Consider the following 17218-nt stretch of genomic DNA (forward strand, 5'->3'; position numbering starts at 1 on the left):
TAAAATGTCCAACTCTTTTGACTAGAAATTACCCATTCTACACGTTCCACGTGCTTAAATTTATTAAAGTATTCACTATATGTATGCTAGTCTTATTCATTTGTTTTCTCCCACTAGACTATAAGCTCTCTAAAAGCACAGACCAAGCTCAATTTATTCATCCTGGGAATCTAACATATTTTTCCATAATGCTCCAATCCAAGACTATTGTCGCAAACTTAAAAGGTAAAAATATTTTAAAAATTGCATAGTAATGAATACATTTTTATAAACTTTGAGTGTCCTCATAGAACACAACTGGAGATAAGAACAAAATTTAGATGATACTTTTCACAAAAAAGGAGTATTAGAACATTAGATGTCATTGCTATTTTTACTCTGGAACGTTTTAACCAATAAGAAAGTTACATTTTAAATGTTAAGTTCCTTGAATAACGTATCATCTTTAACCTTTTATTCTAAACACTTTACCTAAGAGTAACACATTTACATAAAAGTACACAAATTGTAAATGTTGCGGGTCAGTGAAATTTCACAAAGTAACACACCTATATAACCAGCAGGGGTTCAGTTTTGAAAGAGAATGTCCAGGTATCTTAAACAGTACGTACCCTTCCAGGAAGAACAACTGCTTTAACTACTTTTGATATTCCAAGGTCATAAAGACAGAGAACACTCCCTTCTGTTTCTTCCAATCCTATTAATAATCCAGTTCTCTTCTGCCAAGAAAATTCTTTCACAGCTAAAACTACAGGAGGCTGTTCACTGACTCCACTGAATCTGTAAGCAGACAATCGCTCTCCTGTGATAGAGTTTACTACCTCAAGTTGTGGGCCACAAGCCAAGCAAGCAAGTCCATTTTTCCCTAGAAGAAAAAAAAATTGCTTATTTTAATATTGTATATACACAAAAGTGCAATAATGGTTAGCTCATTTACATACAACTATATGTTCATTACATAAAACTTTACATATTCTCTCCACATTGAAATCTAAGCATTTATACAACATAGTGATCCTCAAACTTTTGATCAAGCAACTATCATTACAATAATAATAGTCATTCAGTGGCGTGAACCTGGGAGGCGGAGCTTGCAGTAAGCCGAGATCGTGCCACTGCACTCCAGCCCGGGTGACAGAGCAAGACTTCATCTCAAATAATAATAATAATAATAATAGTCACTCAGTAAAAGCCACCATGGTATGTGCTTGAATATATTATCTCATTTATTCCTTATCACACCTCAATGTAGAGATAAGGCAGCTAAACCTGAATACAGTTAAACCTTCCCAAAGTCAAAAAGTAGCACAGGCAGAAGTAGATCCCAAGCCTGTTTAACTCCAAAACTCATGCTTTAACTACTAAGGCTTAAACAATTTAAACTATTAGTTATGGCAGTTATAAAATAGAACATATTATTCTATCCCTAAAGAGTTCACAGTCCAATTGAGAAATTAAGACATAACTAGCAAAACGATAGGAAGCATCAGAACCTCTTCTCCACCTATTAGTCATGTTTGGATTTTACTCTGCCTGCAATGTAAAGTCACAGAGGTGACTATCTGATTTAAATCAAGTCAGTAACTATCTGATTCATTCATGTTTTTAAATGTTACTCCAGCTGCTAAGCAAAGAATGGACAAGGAGAAGCACAGAGTAGCAGCAGTGGGTGGAAGATGACACCTGCTTGGTGACTGGATAGAGAAAAGTGGGTTGACTGGAGATTCAAGTTAGAGATAGAACTAACTGGATTTGCTTGCTGATGAATTAGACACAGGGAGGTGAGTAAAACAAGAATCAAGTACAGACTCCGAATTTCTGCTTGAGCAACCAGATGAATGGTAACTTCTAAATTTGAGATGTCCATCAAGCATCCAAGTACATTAGTTGGATATGTGAGTTTATAGCTAAGGGAGGCCACAGTTTAAGAAAGTAGCATGGCACAGTGGGGTCTGAGAACGCCAAAGTTCCAAGATCCTTTCTGCCACTTACCTGTGTAACTGGGATCAAATAAACGATTTCATTCTCAGTTACACAGAACAGTGGCTACTTAGAAAAGTTTTACACCTACTCCAACGAAGTCATTATACAATGCCTGGCATCTAGAAAGTACTGTTGCTCCTTTTAACATTCAAGAGAATGGCACTGTAAAGAGAGAAACGACTGATACATATGTTTTGCTCTCTGCCTGCTGGGAAGATGGCTACGAAACTTATTTTCAGAAAAGTCTTCTGCAGTATCTTTCATTAGAACAAGACCTATAAGAGAAAGCCTTCTTTAGTATGGTTCTCTGGTGTATTACACAATCTAAGTTACACATTAAGATCTTATTCAGGTAAATGAAATCAGAAAACGAGATTTTCTGAAAATTTTATAACATCTGAGACCCTAGACTTTTCTACTCATGACACTGTTCAGGTTCTAATCCAAACTCATCACCAATAAAATTTCCTAACTATAAAGAAAAACTAGTTGCATGTTACTTCTACTTCCCAAACATAGATAATACTAAGATACAAAATACATGAGATTTTTAATAAGGAAAAATTAACTATAACCCCCCAGAGGTTCACTGATAATGTGCTCAAGAGTTTATAAATGTTATATATGTAACTGTAGATGTTATATATTTAAGATCACTCAAGTTCTGCTTTTTCTTCTTCCACATAAAGAAACTACAATATATACTTAATATTACTTCTCTTACAAACCAATTGTATTAGTAAATGTTCAGTAACATTATGTTTACCCGCAGCAAACTTTCCACGAAGCACAGATTCTAATGTTATTTCGTCTTCTCCAAGGGCTTGAAGAGTCACTTCTGGAAATGGCAGGAGACCACTAGTCACTTGAGCTCTTAAGTCTCGCATACTTCCACTGTAAATATTTTTAAAAGAAAACATTATTATGACACATTTGTAGACAACATACTTGATTATCTCCAGCCAGGAAAAACAGTAAAAGCCACCAACAAAATAAAGAAAAACTAAAATCTGGTTACAAAATACATATTGGCCAGATGCGGACGCTCACGCCTTTAAGTCCCAGCTACTTGGGAGGCTGAGGCAGGAGGATGAACTGATCCCAGAAGTTCGAGGCTGCGCCTCCAGTGAGCTATGATTGTGCCACTTCACTCCAGCATGGGCGACAGAGCAAAATCCAGTCTCAAAAATAAATGACATCCGTCTGGGACCAAGGTATTCTATTGTCTCCTAAGAAAATATTTCCCAAACAGCTTTAGGAAAGTAAACATTCATTAAGCCAGATGTACTAAGGATATACATTATTCCCTAGATTCTTTAAACACTAGTTCAGTGCACTTCATCTCATTGTCTAATCTCCTTCCAAAGAACACTTCACCACCACCATCCTCCCCACAGAAAAAAGAAAAAGTGATTGGTGTCTTTCAGAAAAATCACTTCTTCAGTAAAGGGGGAGAAAAGTCCATGAAAAAAGTATAAATTCACAGAAACCCCAGAAATCAAGTTTGGTACATATCTTTTGCAGGATAGAAAAAATATATGCATAAAATTGTCTTTCATTTAGAAGATCAGATTCCCAGAATGACTACTCCCATTATAAACAACCAAAAATACTAGTTAAAATACAGAAAGATTTTAGCCATCTGAGTTGGTTAGTTATCAAATCCAGTCCTAGGAACCCCGATCTTTTTCTGGGCACTCTAAGATCCAGGGGCAAACAAAAAAGCCTAGGGCAAAGAGAACTAATAAGCGCCTCCCTCAACTCCATTAAACTCCACCAGGCTACATGAGCCTAAAGGTGAGCAAGAACAATACCCATTGTACAGGATGGGAATAAGGCTGTCCATATTGACCGTGGCTCTGAGTCTCTTACTCAGAAAGACAGCATTTTCTTTCATACAAATGTGTGGCCAGAATTTGAGCTAGGTTATATGGAAATCCTCAAGAGGCCGGGCGCGGTGGCTCACGCCTGTAATCCCAGCACTGTGGGAGGCTGAGGCAGGCGGATCACAAGGTTAGGAGATCGACATCCTGGCTAACATGGTGAAACCCCGTCTCTACTAAAAACACAAAAAATTAGCCAGGCATGGTGGCACACACCTGTAGTCCCAGCTACTCGGGAGGCTGAAGCAGGAGAATCACTTGAACCCCGGAGGTGGAGGTTGCAGTGAGCCTCACTGCACTCTAACCTTGGCGACAGAGCAAGACTCCATCTCAAAAAAAAAAAAAAAAAATCCTCAAGAGAAGAATTTATTATCAAGTATTTTCAGGTTGGTTGCTCCAAGCAATCCACAGAAACAACCACATATCCTCTGGAATCTCAAAGAATTCTCAAAGTTAAAGCAATAAAGAAAATAAGCTCACAGAGCCGGGCACGGTGGCTCATGCCTGTCACACCACTTTGGGAGGCTGAGGCAGGTGTATCACGAGGTCAAGAGATCGAGACCATCCTGGACAATATGGTGAAAACCCGTCTCCACTAAAAATACAAAAATAAATTAGCCGGGCATGATGGCATATGCTTGTAATTCCAGCTGCTCAGGAGGCTGAGGCAGGAGAATCGCTTGAACCCAGGAGGCAGAGGTTGCAACTGCACTCCAGCCTGACGACACAGCGAGACTCTGTCCCAAAAAAAAAAAAAAAAAAAAAAAAGAAAAGCAGCTCACAGTCCAAATAACAAAACACAAGGATATCAACAGCCAGCAGAGTCAGATTATCGAGGACTTCAGATATTGAAATTACCAGAGATTAGAAAGTAAATATCTAATATATTTGTGTAAATCAGCAATTTAGCTTGATAAGGAAGAAACTGTAAATGTTATAAAGGAAAAATCAAGATTTGAAAAAATTTCTAAAAATGAAAAATTGAATAAAAACTAAAACTCAATGGGTACAAAAATTCAATGGAGCAATGAGAGTGAATCACAGCTACATGCAACAATATGAATGAATGTCAGAATATATTATTAAACCGGCCGGGCGCAGTGGCTTACGCCTGTAATCCCAGCACTTTGGGAGGCTGAGGCGGCGAATCATGAGGTCAGGAGATCGAGACCATCCTGGCTAACAAGGTGAAACCCTGTCTCTACTAAATATACAAAAAATTAGCCAGGCATGGTGGCACGCGCCTGTAGTTCCAGCTACTCAGGAGGCTGAAGCAGGAGAATGGCATGAACCTGGGGGGCGGAGCTTGCAGTAAGCCAAGATCACGCCACTGCACTCCAGCCTGGGCGACAGAGCAAGACTCCGTCTCAAAAAAAAAAAAAAAAAATTATTAAACAATAAAAGCATCTAGGCACGGTGGCTTACACCTATAATCCCAGCACTGTGGGAGGCCAAGGCGGGTGGATCACCTGAGGTCTGGAGTTCAAGACTAGCCTGGCCAACGTGGTGAATCCCCATCTATACTAATAATACCAAAAAAAAAAAAAAAAAATCAGCTGGATGTGGTGGCGCATGCCTGTAATCTCAGCTACTCAGGAGGCTGAGGCAGGAGAATCGCTTGAACCTGGGAGGTGGATTTTGCAGTGAACCAAGACCACGGCATTGCACTCCAGCCTGGGCAACAAGAGTGAAACTCTGACACAATAAGTAATAGTAATAAAAATAAAGGCAGCAGAAAATACACGCAAAATGACATTTATATAAGGCTAAAAAGACACACAGAACTAAGCAAAATATTGCTTAAGGATGCAAACATGACGAAACTATGAAAAAAACAAGGAAAAAATAAACACAGAATCCACAGTGGATTTGAGAGGGAAAGCGGAAGAATATACGAGGGCCTCTGAAGTAGTGGTAATGTTCTTTCTCTAGAACTTGGTGCTGAGTACACAGGTACTCACTGCACCATGATCTTCTCTAGCTTATATTCTTTTGCACCCACTCACCAAATAAATTATTTTGTACCTACTTAATACTCAATAAAAACAAACTCAAAGGATAAGTAAAAAAGTAAACTAGAAAGCCCCCAAAACTTATTCAGAATGCAGCACAAAGGGATGAGTAGTTTTAAATTATAGATAATATAAGGAAGATCTAAGATATGCCTAATCAGAATCCCCCCAAAAATATAATACTAATAGGAAGAAGCAATAGATTTCCCAGATTTATAGACACACCAATTCCCTGAGTCAGGAAGTCCAATGAATCCTAGGCACTACCAAAAAAGAGAAATGACTCAACAACAGTAGTGGAAACCAGAATTCTGGAATATCTTCAGAATCTAACCAAAAGTAACTGCCAACATAATTACATATTACTGAAAAGATCCTTAACAAATACAAAATATGTTTTTAGACAAAAAAGTTTGCTTAAAGGAAATGTTAAAGGATTCAAGAGGCTTCAGGTAGAATAGAGATCAGACAGAAGGTCTGAGAGGCAGCAAGAATGATGATGTCAAGATACTGGTACATATACAGAAAAAATTCTCAACACTGACTACACAACAATAATAATGGCTGTGTGGGGTTTAAATAAACCATACAGAGTCTTCTTACTGCCTGAGAGAATAAAGATACATTGGTATATTTTAGACTTTGTTACATATCCATGTTGAAAACATATACAGGGCTGGGCACAGTGGCTCACGCCTATAATCCCAGCACTTTGGGGGGCCTAAGCCAGTGGATCACCTGAGGTCAGGAATTCGAGACCAGCCCAACCAGTATGGTGAAACCCCGTCTCTACTAAAAATACAAAAATCAGTCAGGCATGGCAGTATGTACCTGTAGTCCCAGCTACTCAGGAGGCTGAGATTGGAGAATTGCTTGAACCCAGGAGGTGGAGGTTGCAGTAAGCAGAGATTGCACCACTGCACTCCAGCGCGGGTGACAGAGCAAGACTCTGTCTCAAATAAAAGGGAAAAGACACGTGCAAGAATGTACACTGTATATCAACAGTATTCTGTTGCAGTTTTTTGGGTTTTTTTTAGACAGGGTCTCACTCTGTCGCCCAGGCAGGACTGCAGTGGCATTATCAGAGTTCAATGCAGCCTCAACCTCCTGGGCTCTAGCAATCCTCTCGTCTCGTGCCACCATGCCTGGCTAATTTTATTTTTTTTTTAGTAGAAATGAGGTCTCACTATGTTGCCCATGATGGTCTCGAACTCCTGGGTTCAAGCAATCCTCCTGCCTCGGCCTCCCAAAGTGCTGGGATTACAGGTGTGAGACATCTATCAATAGTATCAATAGGCCGGGCATGGTGGCTCACGCCTGTAATCCCAGCACTTTGGGAGGCCGAGGCAGGCGGATCACGAGGTCAGGAGATCGAGACCATCCTGGATAACATGGTGAAACCCCATCTCTACTAAAAATACAAAAAATTAGCCGGGCGTGGTGGTGGGCGCCTGTAGTCCCAGCTACTCGGGAGGCTGAGGCATGAGAACTGCTTGAACCTAGGAGTCAAGGGTTGCAGTGGGCCAAAACTGTGCCACTGCACTCCAGCCTAGGTGACAGGAAGACTCTGTCCCAAAAATAAATAAATAAATAAAATAATTATAATAACTGAAACAATGTGATATGGGCTAGTAATGGACAAACAGGTCAACAAAACAGATAAAATAATCTAGACACAGAATCACTAAGTTCAGCAGATGAAAAAAAGCTATTTGGATATTTCAATTCAGAGGGGACATGTAGACTATTCAACAAATATTTCTGCTATAATGTGCTACTCATCTGCAGCAAAGACATTACACACTGATAGAGTGAAGTGGCAGAAGTGACACATTACTTTACGTTCCTCCCCTACTATCTAGCAAATGAAGTGCGTGCGTGTGTGTGTAGCACACAGAAGCAGGTACAGAAGAAAGAAAGTGAGTTCACAAAATCCAGAGAATTCTAACATCCTTCAGTGTGTGGGGGGTGAAGTGAAATGAAGGGGGAAATAGATAACCCCGGGAAAACTCCAGGTCTGGATGTCCCTAATTACATACTATGCCACGGGACCTGAGCAGAGGGCCACGTGTCAGGGAACTGTGCTGCTGTTTTGGGAGAAAGGTGAAGGCCCAAAGGCGTAGAATATAAATCTGGCAAAAGAGAGATCCGAGGTACAAGTCATTACCGTTTCTCAGCACTCCCCCTCCTATCTATTGAGTGCAGAAAGGACTACATTCAGTTCCAACACCCAGCCCAAGCCACTCTCATAGAAGAGAATCAATACTATCAAACTGAAACCTGTGGTAAAACAGGATAACAGCCACTTCTAACAGATGTGTTTAACTTTAAAAAATTTATAAAGAAATATTTACATTAAAAGAACTATTATAAATTTAACAATTCCTTTCCTTTCAGTTTTCTTATGAAATTAACTATTTCTAAAAATTAGCATTTCATACAATAGTCTCTCTGAATTCTTCCATCTGTTTATCTTCAAACAGAGACGTCCGAAATATTCACAAAACATTAGTGCTGTTTATTTTTGTGTGATGCAAATTTGTGATTTGCTCATTTCAGTATGGCCTGGATTTCTTATAAAATCAATAATTACTTAAAGAATTTTAAAACATATATATACAAAATAAAAATACAACTTTAAAAATACAGTAGATATTTATGTAGCCTTAGGATGGGAACAAGGCAAAAAATCAACCTAACGTTCTTTCTTGTCATTCTTAGTCTCTCCATATCTTAGTCCCCTCCCCCAAAAAAATTTACGTGAAAAAAACATTTCAAAGATTCACTCAAAAAATGAAAATATATGAGTTATCATTTTCTGTTCAGGCTATAAATGCTATCTCCTAGACAAAAACTTGATAGACTGCCTCAAAAACTTAATTACATATGTCACCATTAAGTCACAAAACCTAAAAAGTTATGTTTGAGATTTCCAAGTCATCAAAAGTAGAACTTTGCTTTTTATTATCCAAAACAGATCCAAAAGTCTAACCTAATATAAAGGGTGTGTGCATCAATAGGAAGCTATGACCATTAGCCTCCAATACAAAACCCTCATGAGGGTCCTATACTCAAGCCTTAGTTGCTCTTATATACACAAATTGATCCTATTCATCTCCTAAGTAGCTTAGTACAAAAAAATTTTTAGAGAAACACATGGAAAAGGCCAGAATCACATTGTTACTATGTTGTTTTCCCCTCTGACAGCCTTTTATATAGCTTGATAAAACTAGTTTAATGATGAACTGAAGTTAACACATTTTTCCTACTAAACTTAAAACCAAAGTAAGTCAACCAGAACCAAAACCTTCAGAATTCCATGCAGTAGCTTTTTACAAAGTGTATTCAAAAGAGTGCTAATGGATAATGAGCAAAAAAGTTCCATGATCCCTATACTTTAATCAAAATCATCTCAATAGAATTTTTGAAAGATTTTCACAAAATCCAAAGTCCAAAGGATAACACACAATAAGCATTTTTTGGAAAATGAAATATAGTAAATGTTCTATTTCTTAGGCTGGGTGAGTTTTGTTATGTTGTTTGAATGCAAAACAAAGATGATACAGAAGTACTAGCTCAAAGAGAATAAAGCCACAGTATTTAAACTGTGGCCAGACATGATGGCTCATGCCTGTACGCCCAGCACTCTGGGAAGCTCAGGAGGAAGATCACTTAAGACCAGGAGTTGGAGGTTGTGGTAAGCTATGATCAGGCCACTGCACTCCAGCCTGGGCAAGATCCTGTTTCTAAAAATATAAAAAATAAACCTAATGTGGTTTGTATAATTGTCCCCTCCCAATCTCAAACCAAAATGTGATCCCCAGTGTTGGAGGTGGGGCCTGGTAGGAGGTGTTTGGGTCATGGGAGAGGACCCCCTCATGAATGGGTTGGTGTGCTCTTCACAGTAATGAATTCACATGAGCTCTGGCTGTTTAAAGCCAGGCATGGTGGCTCCCAGCACTTTGGGAGGCTGAGGCAGGCAGACTGACTCAAGCCCAGGAGTTCGACACCAGCCTGAGCCACACAGCAAAATCTCATCTCTACAAAAAAATAATTAGTCAGGTGTGGTGGCGCATGCCTGTAGTCCCAGCTACTGGGATTGCTTGAGCCTGGGAGGTCAAGGTTGCAGTGAGCCATAACTGCACCAATGAATTCTAGCCTAGGCAACAGAGTGAGACCCTGTCTTAAAAAAAAAAAAAAAAAAAAAAAAAGAGGCCTGGTACCTCCTCACTCCCCACTCTCATCATGTGAGTATCCTGCTCTCCCTTTGCCTTCCAACATGATTGGAAGCTTCCCGAGACCCTCACCAGAAGGCAGGCAGCTGTTGGTGTCATGCCTGCAGAGCCTGCAGAACCATGAGGCAAAATAAACCTCTTTTCTTCATAAATTATCCAGTTTCGCATATTCCTTTACAGCAACACAGGGTAACGTATTTCTAATTCAAACTTTGAATCCAGGTTCTAGCACTTAATAATACATGTAACATTGTGCTTTACTATATTCTGTCTTCCTCCCTTTCATATCCAAGCTTCTAGAAAAGAGGAGTACTTATTTCTCCAGACTTCATCATGGTGCCTAGCACAAAGGAGTTCAAAAAAATGTTTAATAAATCAAAGTTTTTCAAATTTAACAGCCTTTGAATCTATAGGGCAAAATTGGTTTTAAGACTTTTCCAATTTAAGCACACTACAGAGAACATCAAAACACTCTATTATTAGAAATAGGGGCGGGAATGGTGGCTTACACCTGTCATCCCAGCACTTCCGAAAGCTGAGGTGGGTGGATCACCTGAGGTCAGGAGTTCGAGACCAGCCTCACTAACAGGGTGAAATCCCGTCTCTACTAAATACAGAAAACTAACCAGGTGTGGTGGCGCATGCCTGTAATCCCAGCTACTTGGGAGGCTGAGGCAGGAGTATCACTTGAACCCGGGAGGCGGAGGCTGCAGTCAGCCGAGACTGCACCATTGCACTCCAGCCTGGGCAACAAGAGTGAAACCCCGTCTCAAAATAAACAAGTCTCAAAACAAACAAACAAACAAACAAAAGTGTATGGCCGGGCCGCGGTGGCGCACGCCAGTAATCTCAGCACTTTGGGAAGCTGAAGCGGGCGGATCACGAGGTCAGGAGATTGAGACCATCCTGGCTAACAAGGTGAAACCCCGTCTCAACTAAAAATACAGAAACAAAATTACCAGGGTGTGGTGGCGGGAACCTGTAGTCCCAGGTACTTGGGGGGCTGAGACAGGAGAATGGCGTGAACCCGGGAGGCGGAGCTTGCAGTGAACCGAGATCGTGCCACTGCACTCCAGCCTGGGCGACAGAGAGAGACTCCGTCTCAAAAAAAAAAAAAAAAAGAAAAGAAAAAGAAATAGGCCACGCACTGTGGCTCACGCCTGTCATCCCAGCACTTTGGGAGGCCAAGGCGGGAGAATCGGCTGACGTCAGGAGTTCCTTAGAGACCAGTCTGGCCAACATGGTGAAACCCCATCTCTACTAAAAATATTAAACTTAGCAGCCAGACATGGTTGCATACGCTTGTAATTCCAACTACTTGGGAGGCTGAGGCATGGGAATCGCTTGAACCTGGGAGGTGGAGGTTGCCGTGAGCTGAGATAGTGCCATTGCGCTCCAGCCTCAGCAACAGAGCCAGACTATCTCAAAAAGAAAAACTATATTATTAGAAAGAATATCTCATATAAAGGTATATGAAAACACAAACACACATGAAACATCTACGTTCAGTACTGTACAAAATTAAATAGAGTCCCAGCCTTTTATGACATGCCAGCATTGGCAACCTATAAAATGTAATTTACAAAGTTTCAACTCCTTTCCAAAGTCTAGATAGGCAGAGCAGGAATGTTCTACCGGCTTTGAATGAAGTCACTGTTCATGGCCGGACGCGGTAGCTCACGCCTGTAATCCCAGTACTTCGGGAGGCTGAGGCGGGCGGATCATAAGGTCAAGAGACTGAGACCATCCTGGCCAACATGGTGAAACTCCCCTCTACTAAAAATACAAAAATTAGCTGGGCGTGGTAGCCCGCGCTATAGTCCCAGCTACTTGGGAGGCTGAGGCAGGAGAATCGCTTGAATCTGGGAGGCAGAGGTTGCAGTAAGCCAAGATCGCGCCACTGCATTCCAGCCTGGCGACTGAGCAAGACTCCGCCACAAAAAAATTAATTAATTAATTAAATACTGTTCAGCCAGGTGCAGTGGCTCACGCCTGTAATCCCGAGGCGGGCGGATCACGAGGTCAGGAGATGGAGACCATCCTGGCTAACACGGTGAAACCCGGTCTCTACTAAAAATCCAAAAAAAATTAGCCGGGCGTGGTGGCGGGCGCCTGTAGTCCCAGCTACTGGGGAGGCTGAGGCAGGAGAATGGCGTGAATCCGGGAGGTGAAGCTTGCAGTGAGCCGAGATCGCGCCACTGCACTCCAGCCTGGGCAACAGAGCGAGACTCTGTCACAAAAAAAAAAAAAAACAGAAAGAAAAAAATCATTATTTCTGCTTGCCTGTCTTCTCCACTACACTATGAATTCCTAAAAGGCAAAAATCACCAAATCTTATTCCTGGGCATTCGACAAGGTCACAGTGCCTTTGGACTAACAGGTCCTAAATGTAATAAATTAGGATAACAGGATACTGTATAGCAGGATATTATTAGGATACTAGCAGAGACAAGAAATAGGCATGTTAAACAATAAAATCAATTTTTTAAAACTCAAGATTGAGCCTAATTATTTTTAAGTATACACTGGTTCAGTATTAAGCAAAACAAAATTCTTAAAATTACTAGGCCAGATATTAAAAACAGAGTACTATAAATCAGTTTTCTGTGTGAAATACACAAATTCCTGCAGTAACTGAATTCCACCACAGAAAATGGAACTCTAATCTAGTTCAACAATTATACTGCAACATGCACCAAGCAAACATTTCTATAAACCACTTTGTATGCAATGTTACTTTTTTCTTTTTGACTAATAAAAAGACGAATTGTCATTTAAATGTAAAATACCAGTGGACCCAGAAACTTCAAGCCTTTCAGAAATTTCTTTCCAACTTAATTCAAACATTTTAAAATCACGAACTACTTTTAAAACACCATGTTAGTAAAGGAATGCAAGCGCAAGAAGATAACCTACTTCCTGACTTTAAGGAGTTTACAATCTAGAAAAAGAGATACATAGTCAATTATCAGAGTATCAGACACAAAGAACAAATGCTACAACAGAGGTACATATGCCGTGAGAACCCAGTAAAAAAGTGGGATAAGGGGAAATAAAAGAGTACAGTGGGCTGGGTGCGGTGGCTCACGCCTGTAATCCCAGCACTTTGGTTGGCCGAGGTGGGCAGATCGTCTGAGCTCACCCTAGGCAACATGGTGAAACCCCATCTCTACTAAAATACAAAAAATTAGCCGGGTGTGGCGGCGCGTTCCTGTAGTCCCAGCTACTCGGGAGGCTGAGGCACGAGAACCGCTTGAGCCCTGGAGGCGAAGGGTGCAGTGAGCCAAGATGGCACCATTGCACTCTAGCTTGGGCTACAAAGTGAAACTCCGTCTCAAAAAAATAAAAATAAAAATAAAAATACAGTGAAAACATTGGATTTAGAAGGAGGACCTGAAATTTGAGAATTTAAAAAAGGAAAGATGGCGCTCCAGGATGAAGGACATGAGCAAAGACACATCAGGGTGGAAACATCTCTTCCACGGAATGGGCCCAGGATTGGTGACGATTCCAGAATAGCAAAAGCATAAAATTTGTTAACATATGAGGATAGATAGTAGCATATACTTATTGTAGAGGCCTTTGAGCTAAACAAGGGAAGTTACACTTGATTCTGGGAAGAAAGAAAAGTCCCTGAAAATAATTAAGGTAGGCGTGAAAGACACAGTGTTTTGCTTCCTCTTAAGATGTATCTATACCAGCCGGGCGCGGCGGCTCACACCTGTAATCCCAGCACTCTGGGAGGCCAAGGCGGGTGGATCAGAGGTCAGAAGTTCAAGACCAGCCTGGCCAGTATGGTGAAACCCCGTCTCTACTAAAAATACAAAAATTAGCCGGGTGTGGTGGCGTGCGCCTGTAATCCCAGCTACTCTGGAGGCTGAGGTAGGAGAATCGCTTGAACCTGGGAGACGGAGGTTGCAGTGGGCCAAAATTGTGCCACTGCACTCCAGCCTGGGCAACAGAGCAAGACTCTGTCTCAAAAAAAAAAAAAAGATGTATCTGTATCTATGAAAAAGGAGAGGCATAAAAAGAAAAAGTCTCAAAACTGATGTTTAACGATCTTTTTTATTTTATTTTTTTTTTAGCAACAGGGTCTCGCTCTGTCACACAGGCTGGAGTGCAGCGGCGCGATCCTAGCTCACTGCAACCCTCGAACTCTCAGTTTGAGGCTGAAGCTCAAACGTTCCCCCCGCCTCAGCCTCCCAAGTAGCCGCGCGACTAGAGGCGCCACCAATGACCGGTTGACATGATGTTTTAAAAATTCTTTAAAGATAATTATTGTTGTTTGCAAACTCGTGACAGTTTGGTAGTACGTTACTGAAGGATCAGGATCCAAAAATCACAGTACAGAGACAACGTGGACTTCCCATAGCGCTTGGCACACTTAAAACATCCCTTCAAGTATTAACCTTAACTGGGCTTGTCATCCCTGGTCAAATCCTCCGAAATAAGTAAACCACTCTAATTTCTTCTCTCCTAAGAGACTATCAGTGAAAGCTCACAAAACAACAGTTTAAAAAAAAAGGGGGGTCTCGCCATGTTGCTCAGGCTGGTCAAACTCCTGGGCTCAAGCGATCCTCCTGCCTCAGCCTCTCAAAGTGCTGGGATTACAGACATGAGCCACTGCGCTCAGCCAAAGACAGTTCTTAAAATCTACAGGTTCTTTAGGATATTCTGAGAATAAACTATCGTTTAGGATTTCCCCAAAGGATTTACGTTTTGTTCTATGAAGAACCCAGTTCTTCCAAAAATTTCTACAACTGACGATTTGGAAATAAAAATAACGCTCATCTCATAAAACTTTGCACACAGTGTGAACCTCGTAAGCTTTGAGAACAAAATTTCCCCATCTCTCAAAACAAAACACCCAAACCAAAACAGTCAACCAGTGGCAAAAGAAACCGTCCTCAGCTTCCCGGGTGGGAAAAAGGAAGGCAAAGCACCCCAAGATGTGCTTTTATTTTAAATCTCCTTGATCTGACCAATCGGGTGAGCTGGAGCCTCACGTCTGAACCCCGAGTCCAACTTCTTCCCCGCCCGGACTACTCACTGTGGCCAGGCCCAAGCGCATGTGGAACACACGCCAACACAGGACAGGCTCAGCACGCCGGCCACTTCCCTCGGGGAAAGGCCCGCCAACGAGTCCATCGCGTGGGAGAACAGCGGGAAAGGGTCGCGGCCCCGGCCGTCCGTAAAGGACCCGGCTGCCGGCGCAGGACGCGAACCCACCAGCGCCGCTCCGCCGCCATGTGCCACCGCTCCTCCGGTCCGAGGTTATGTAACGAAGCCCGGCGCCCGCGAGCCTGCCGTACCCGCCACCGCCAGCGCTCGCCCCCTCGAGCCCCATCCGTTGGCCCCGCGCACGCCCAGCCTAGGCCCGGCGCTTGCGGAGCAGAAGCCCCGCCACCGCCGCCGCCGCCGCCGCCGCGGGCCCAAGCCGCGCGACCCGCCCTCCGCCGCGCGGGCCCAACCCCCTCCCTCCCTTCCCCCTACCTGAGCAGGGCGGGTGAGCGCGCCGCCGCGGGCCGAGTCCACCGGGTCGCCAGGCCAGGCGAGAGCTCACAGCATCTCCCGGGAGACGTGGCCGCCACTGGCCGGGCTCACACCCCTCCGCCCGGCTGAAGCCGCTCCTCTGCGCTCCGGCCGCCGCCTGCGACCTCCCTGGCCACCTCAGAGCCACACGCCCCCAAGAGTGCCTTCGCGGGCTGTGGGCCTGCAGACCGCTCAGCAGCTACAACGCAGTCGCTGCTCCCGCCGCGGTTCTGGGCCCTTCCCCTTGCAACGCTGCCTACTCGCCGCGGACAGCGCCGGCCCCGCTCTGCGCATTACCCTGCGCCGACAAAACCGAGTTCCACACGCCCCGGAAGGGAGGGAGCGGAGGAAAAGGGCGGAGAGGGAAGGGAGAACTGACGGAGATCGCGGCTGCAGGGACCAGAGTTCTCGCGATGGTTCCGCGCTCGAGCGCCGGCTCCGCGGGAATTTTCAAACTCTCGGTGAAAGAAGGAGGTGGGAGGGAAAGGGAGGAAAGAGAAGCAGGGCCTGGAAGGGCGGATCATTTACAAAAAATCGGGTCTCTCCGCTTCCGAGGAGCTGGTGGGGAGAAAGACTACGAGTCCCACAGTGCCTTGCGCGTGAAGCCGCCCTGGCGGCCCCGGTGACGCGCCCCGTGCGCAGTTGGGAGTGGTAGTCTTCGCTGGGGGTCGCGCCGGGCTCTGCCAGCCGCCTGCTGCGATTGCAGGCAGACACTCTCGTCACGTAATCGTGTGGCCCTGCCAGCTGGGGGCCGAGTGATAATCTTTCTCCCATAATTGGCAGCTTGCATTCTGTATTTTCTGTTCTGTGCTCCCACTTTTCTTTTTTCCTTTTTCTTTTTTTTGGAGACGGAGTCTTGCTCTGTTGCCCAGGCTGGAGTGCAGTGGCACGATCTTGGCTCACTACAACCTGTGCTCGCGCTTTTCATGCCAAAGGTGGGCTCCCAGACTTCTGGGGAAACGCTTTTTCCACGTGTTGTTTTTTCTAGCATCCTCCTGTGCTTTCATGGCCAAAAATGCTCGCGCAGCCTAGCCTAATCTTTTTAGTCGAAATTTTACCCCAAATCACTGTTATCTTTTTGGTCACCGCGGTTTTTCATTGTGGAATTTCTTATTTCTTGTTAATATCTTCCTTTGAAGCAAATCCCAGCGCCAAACATGTTTCAAACAGATAGGGAACATGTCCTTAATACTAAGTAGTAAGTAAAAGGATTATAAGATGAGGTAGAGTAGGGATTTTAAGAAGATGCTCTTTTATCAGGAAAGTTTCTACTTTTCTGTTACCTTTCATATGTGCTTTTTAAATTTTTTTATTTTTGAGACAGTGTCTCGCGCTGTCGCCCAGGCTGGAGTGCAGTGGTGTGATCAAGGCTTATAGCAGCCTGGAACTCGTGGGCTCAAATGATCCTCCTACCTCAGCCTTCCAAGTAGCTGGGACTATGGGCATGGACCACCATGCCCCACTACGTCCCATTTATTTTATTTATTTATTTATTTGAGACGGAGTCTCGCTCTGTCACTAGGCTGGAGTGCAGTGGCACAATCTCGGCTCACTGCAACCTCCGCCTCCCAGG

At 43.3% G+C, this 17218-nt stretch overlaps 1 protein-coding gene across 7 annotated transcripts in view; it reads right to left on the bottom strand.

Moving 5' to 3' along the window:
- The window catches only part of AHCTF1 (AT-hook containing transcription factor 1), a 93973-nt gene extending 77991 nt beyond the window's left edge, over nucleotides 1-15982 (bottom strand). For 2 of the 7 annotated variants that reach the window (XM_055234673.2, XM_055234672.2), the window contains exons 1-3: nucleotides 15164-15552; nucleotides 2750-2877; nucleotides 612-865 (exon numbers count right to left, since the gene is read on the bottom strand). In XM_055234673.2, the coding sequence (XP_055090648.1) occupies nucleotides 612-865; nucleotides 2750-2877; nucleotides 15164-15261 (480 nt within the window). In that variant the 5' untranslated portion in view covers nucleotides 15262-15552. Of the gene's footprint in view, nucleotides 1-611; nucleotides 866-2749; nucleotides 2878-15163; nucleotides 15553-15606 lie in introns of those variants that run through there. The other 5 variants (XM_055234676.2, XM_055234674.2, XR_010114624.1 and 2 more) reach the window with 4 other exon arrangements.
- Nucleotides 15983-17218: the final 1236 nt, after the last annotated feature.

Source organism: Symphalangus syndactylus, chromosome 19 (genome assembly GCF_028878055.3).
Source record: "Symphalangus syndactylus isolate Jambi chromosome 19, NHGRI_mSymSyn1-v2.1_pri, whole genome shotgun sequence".
Classification (NCBI taxonomy): domain Eukaryota; kingdom Metazoa; phylum Chordata; class Mammalia; order Primates; family Hylobatidae; genus Symphalangus; species Symphalangus syndactylus.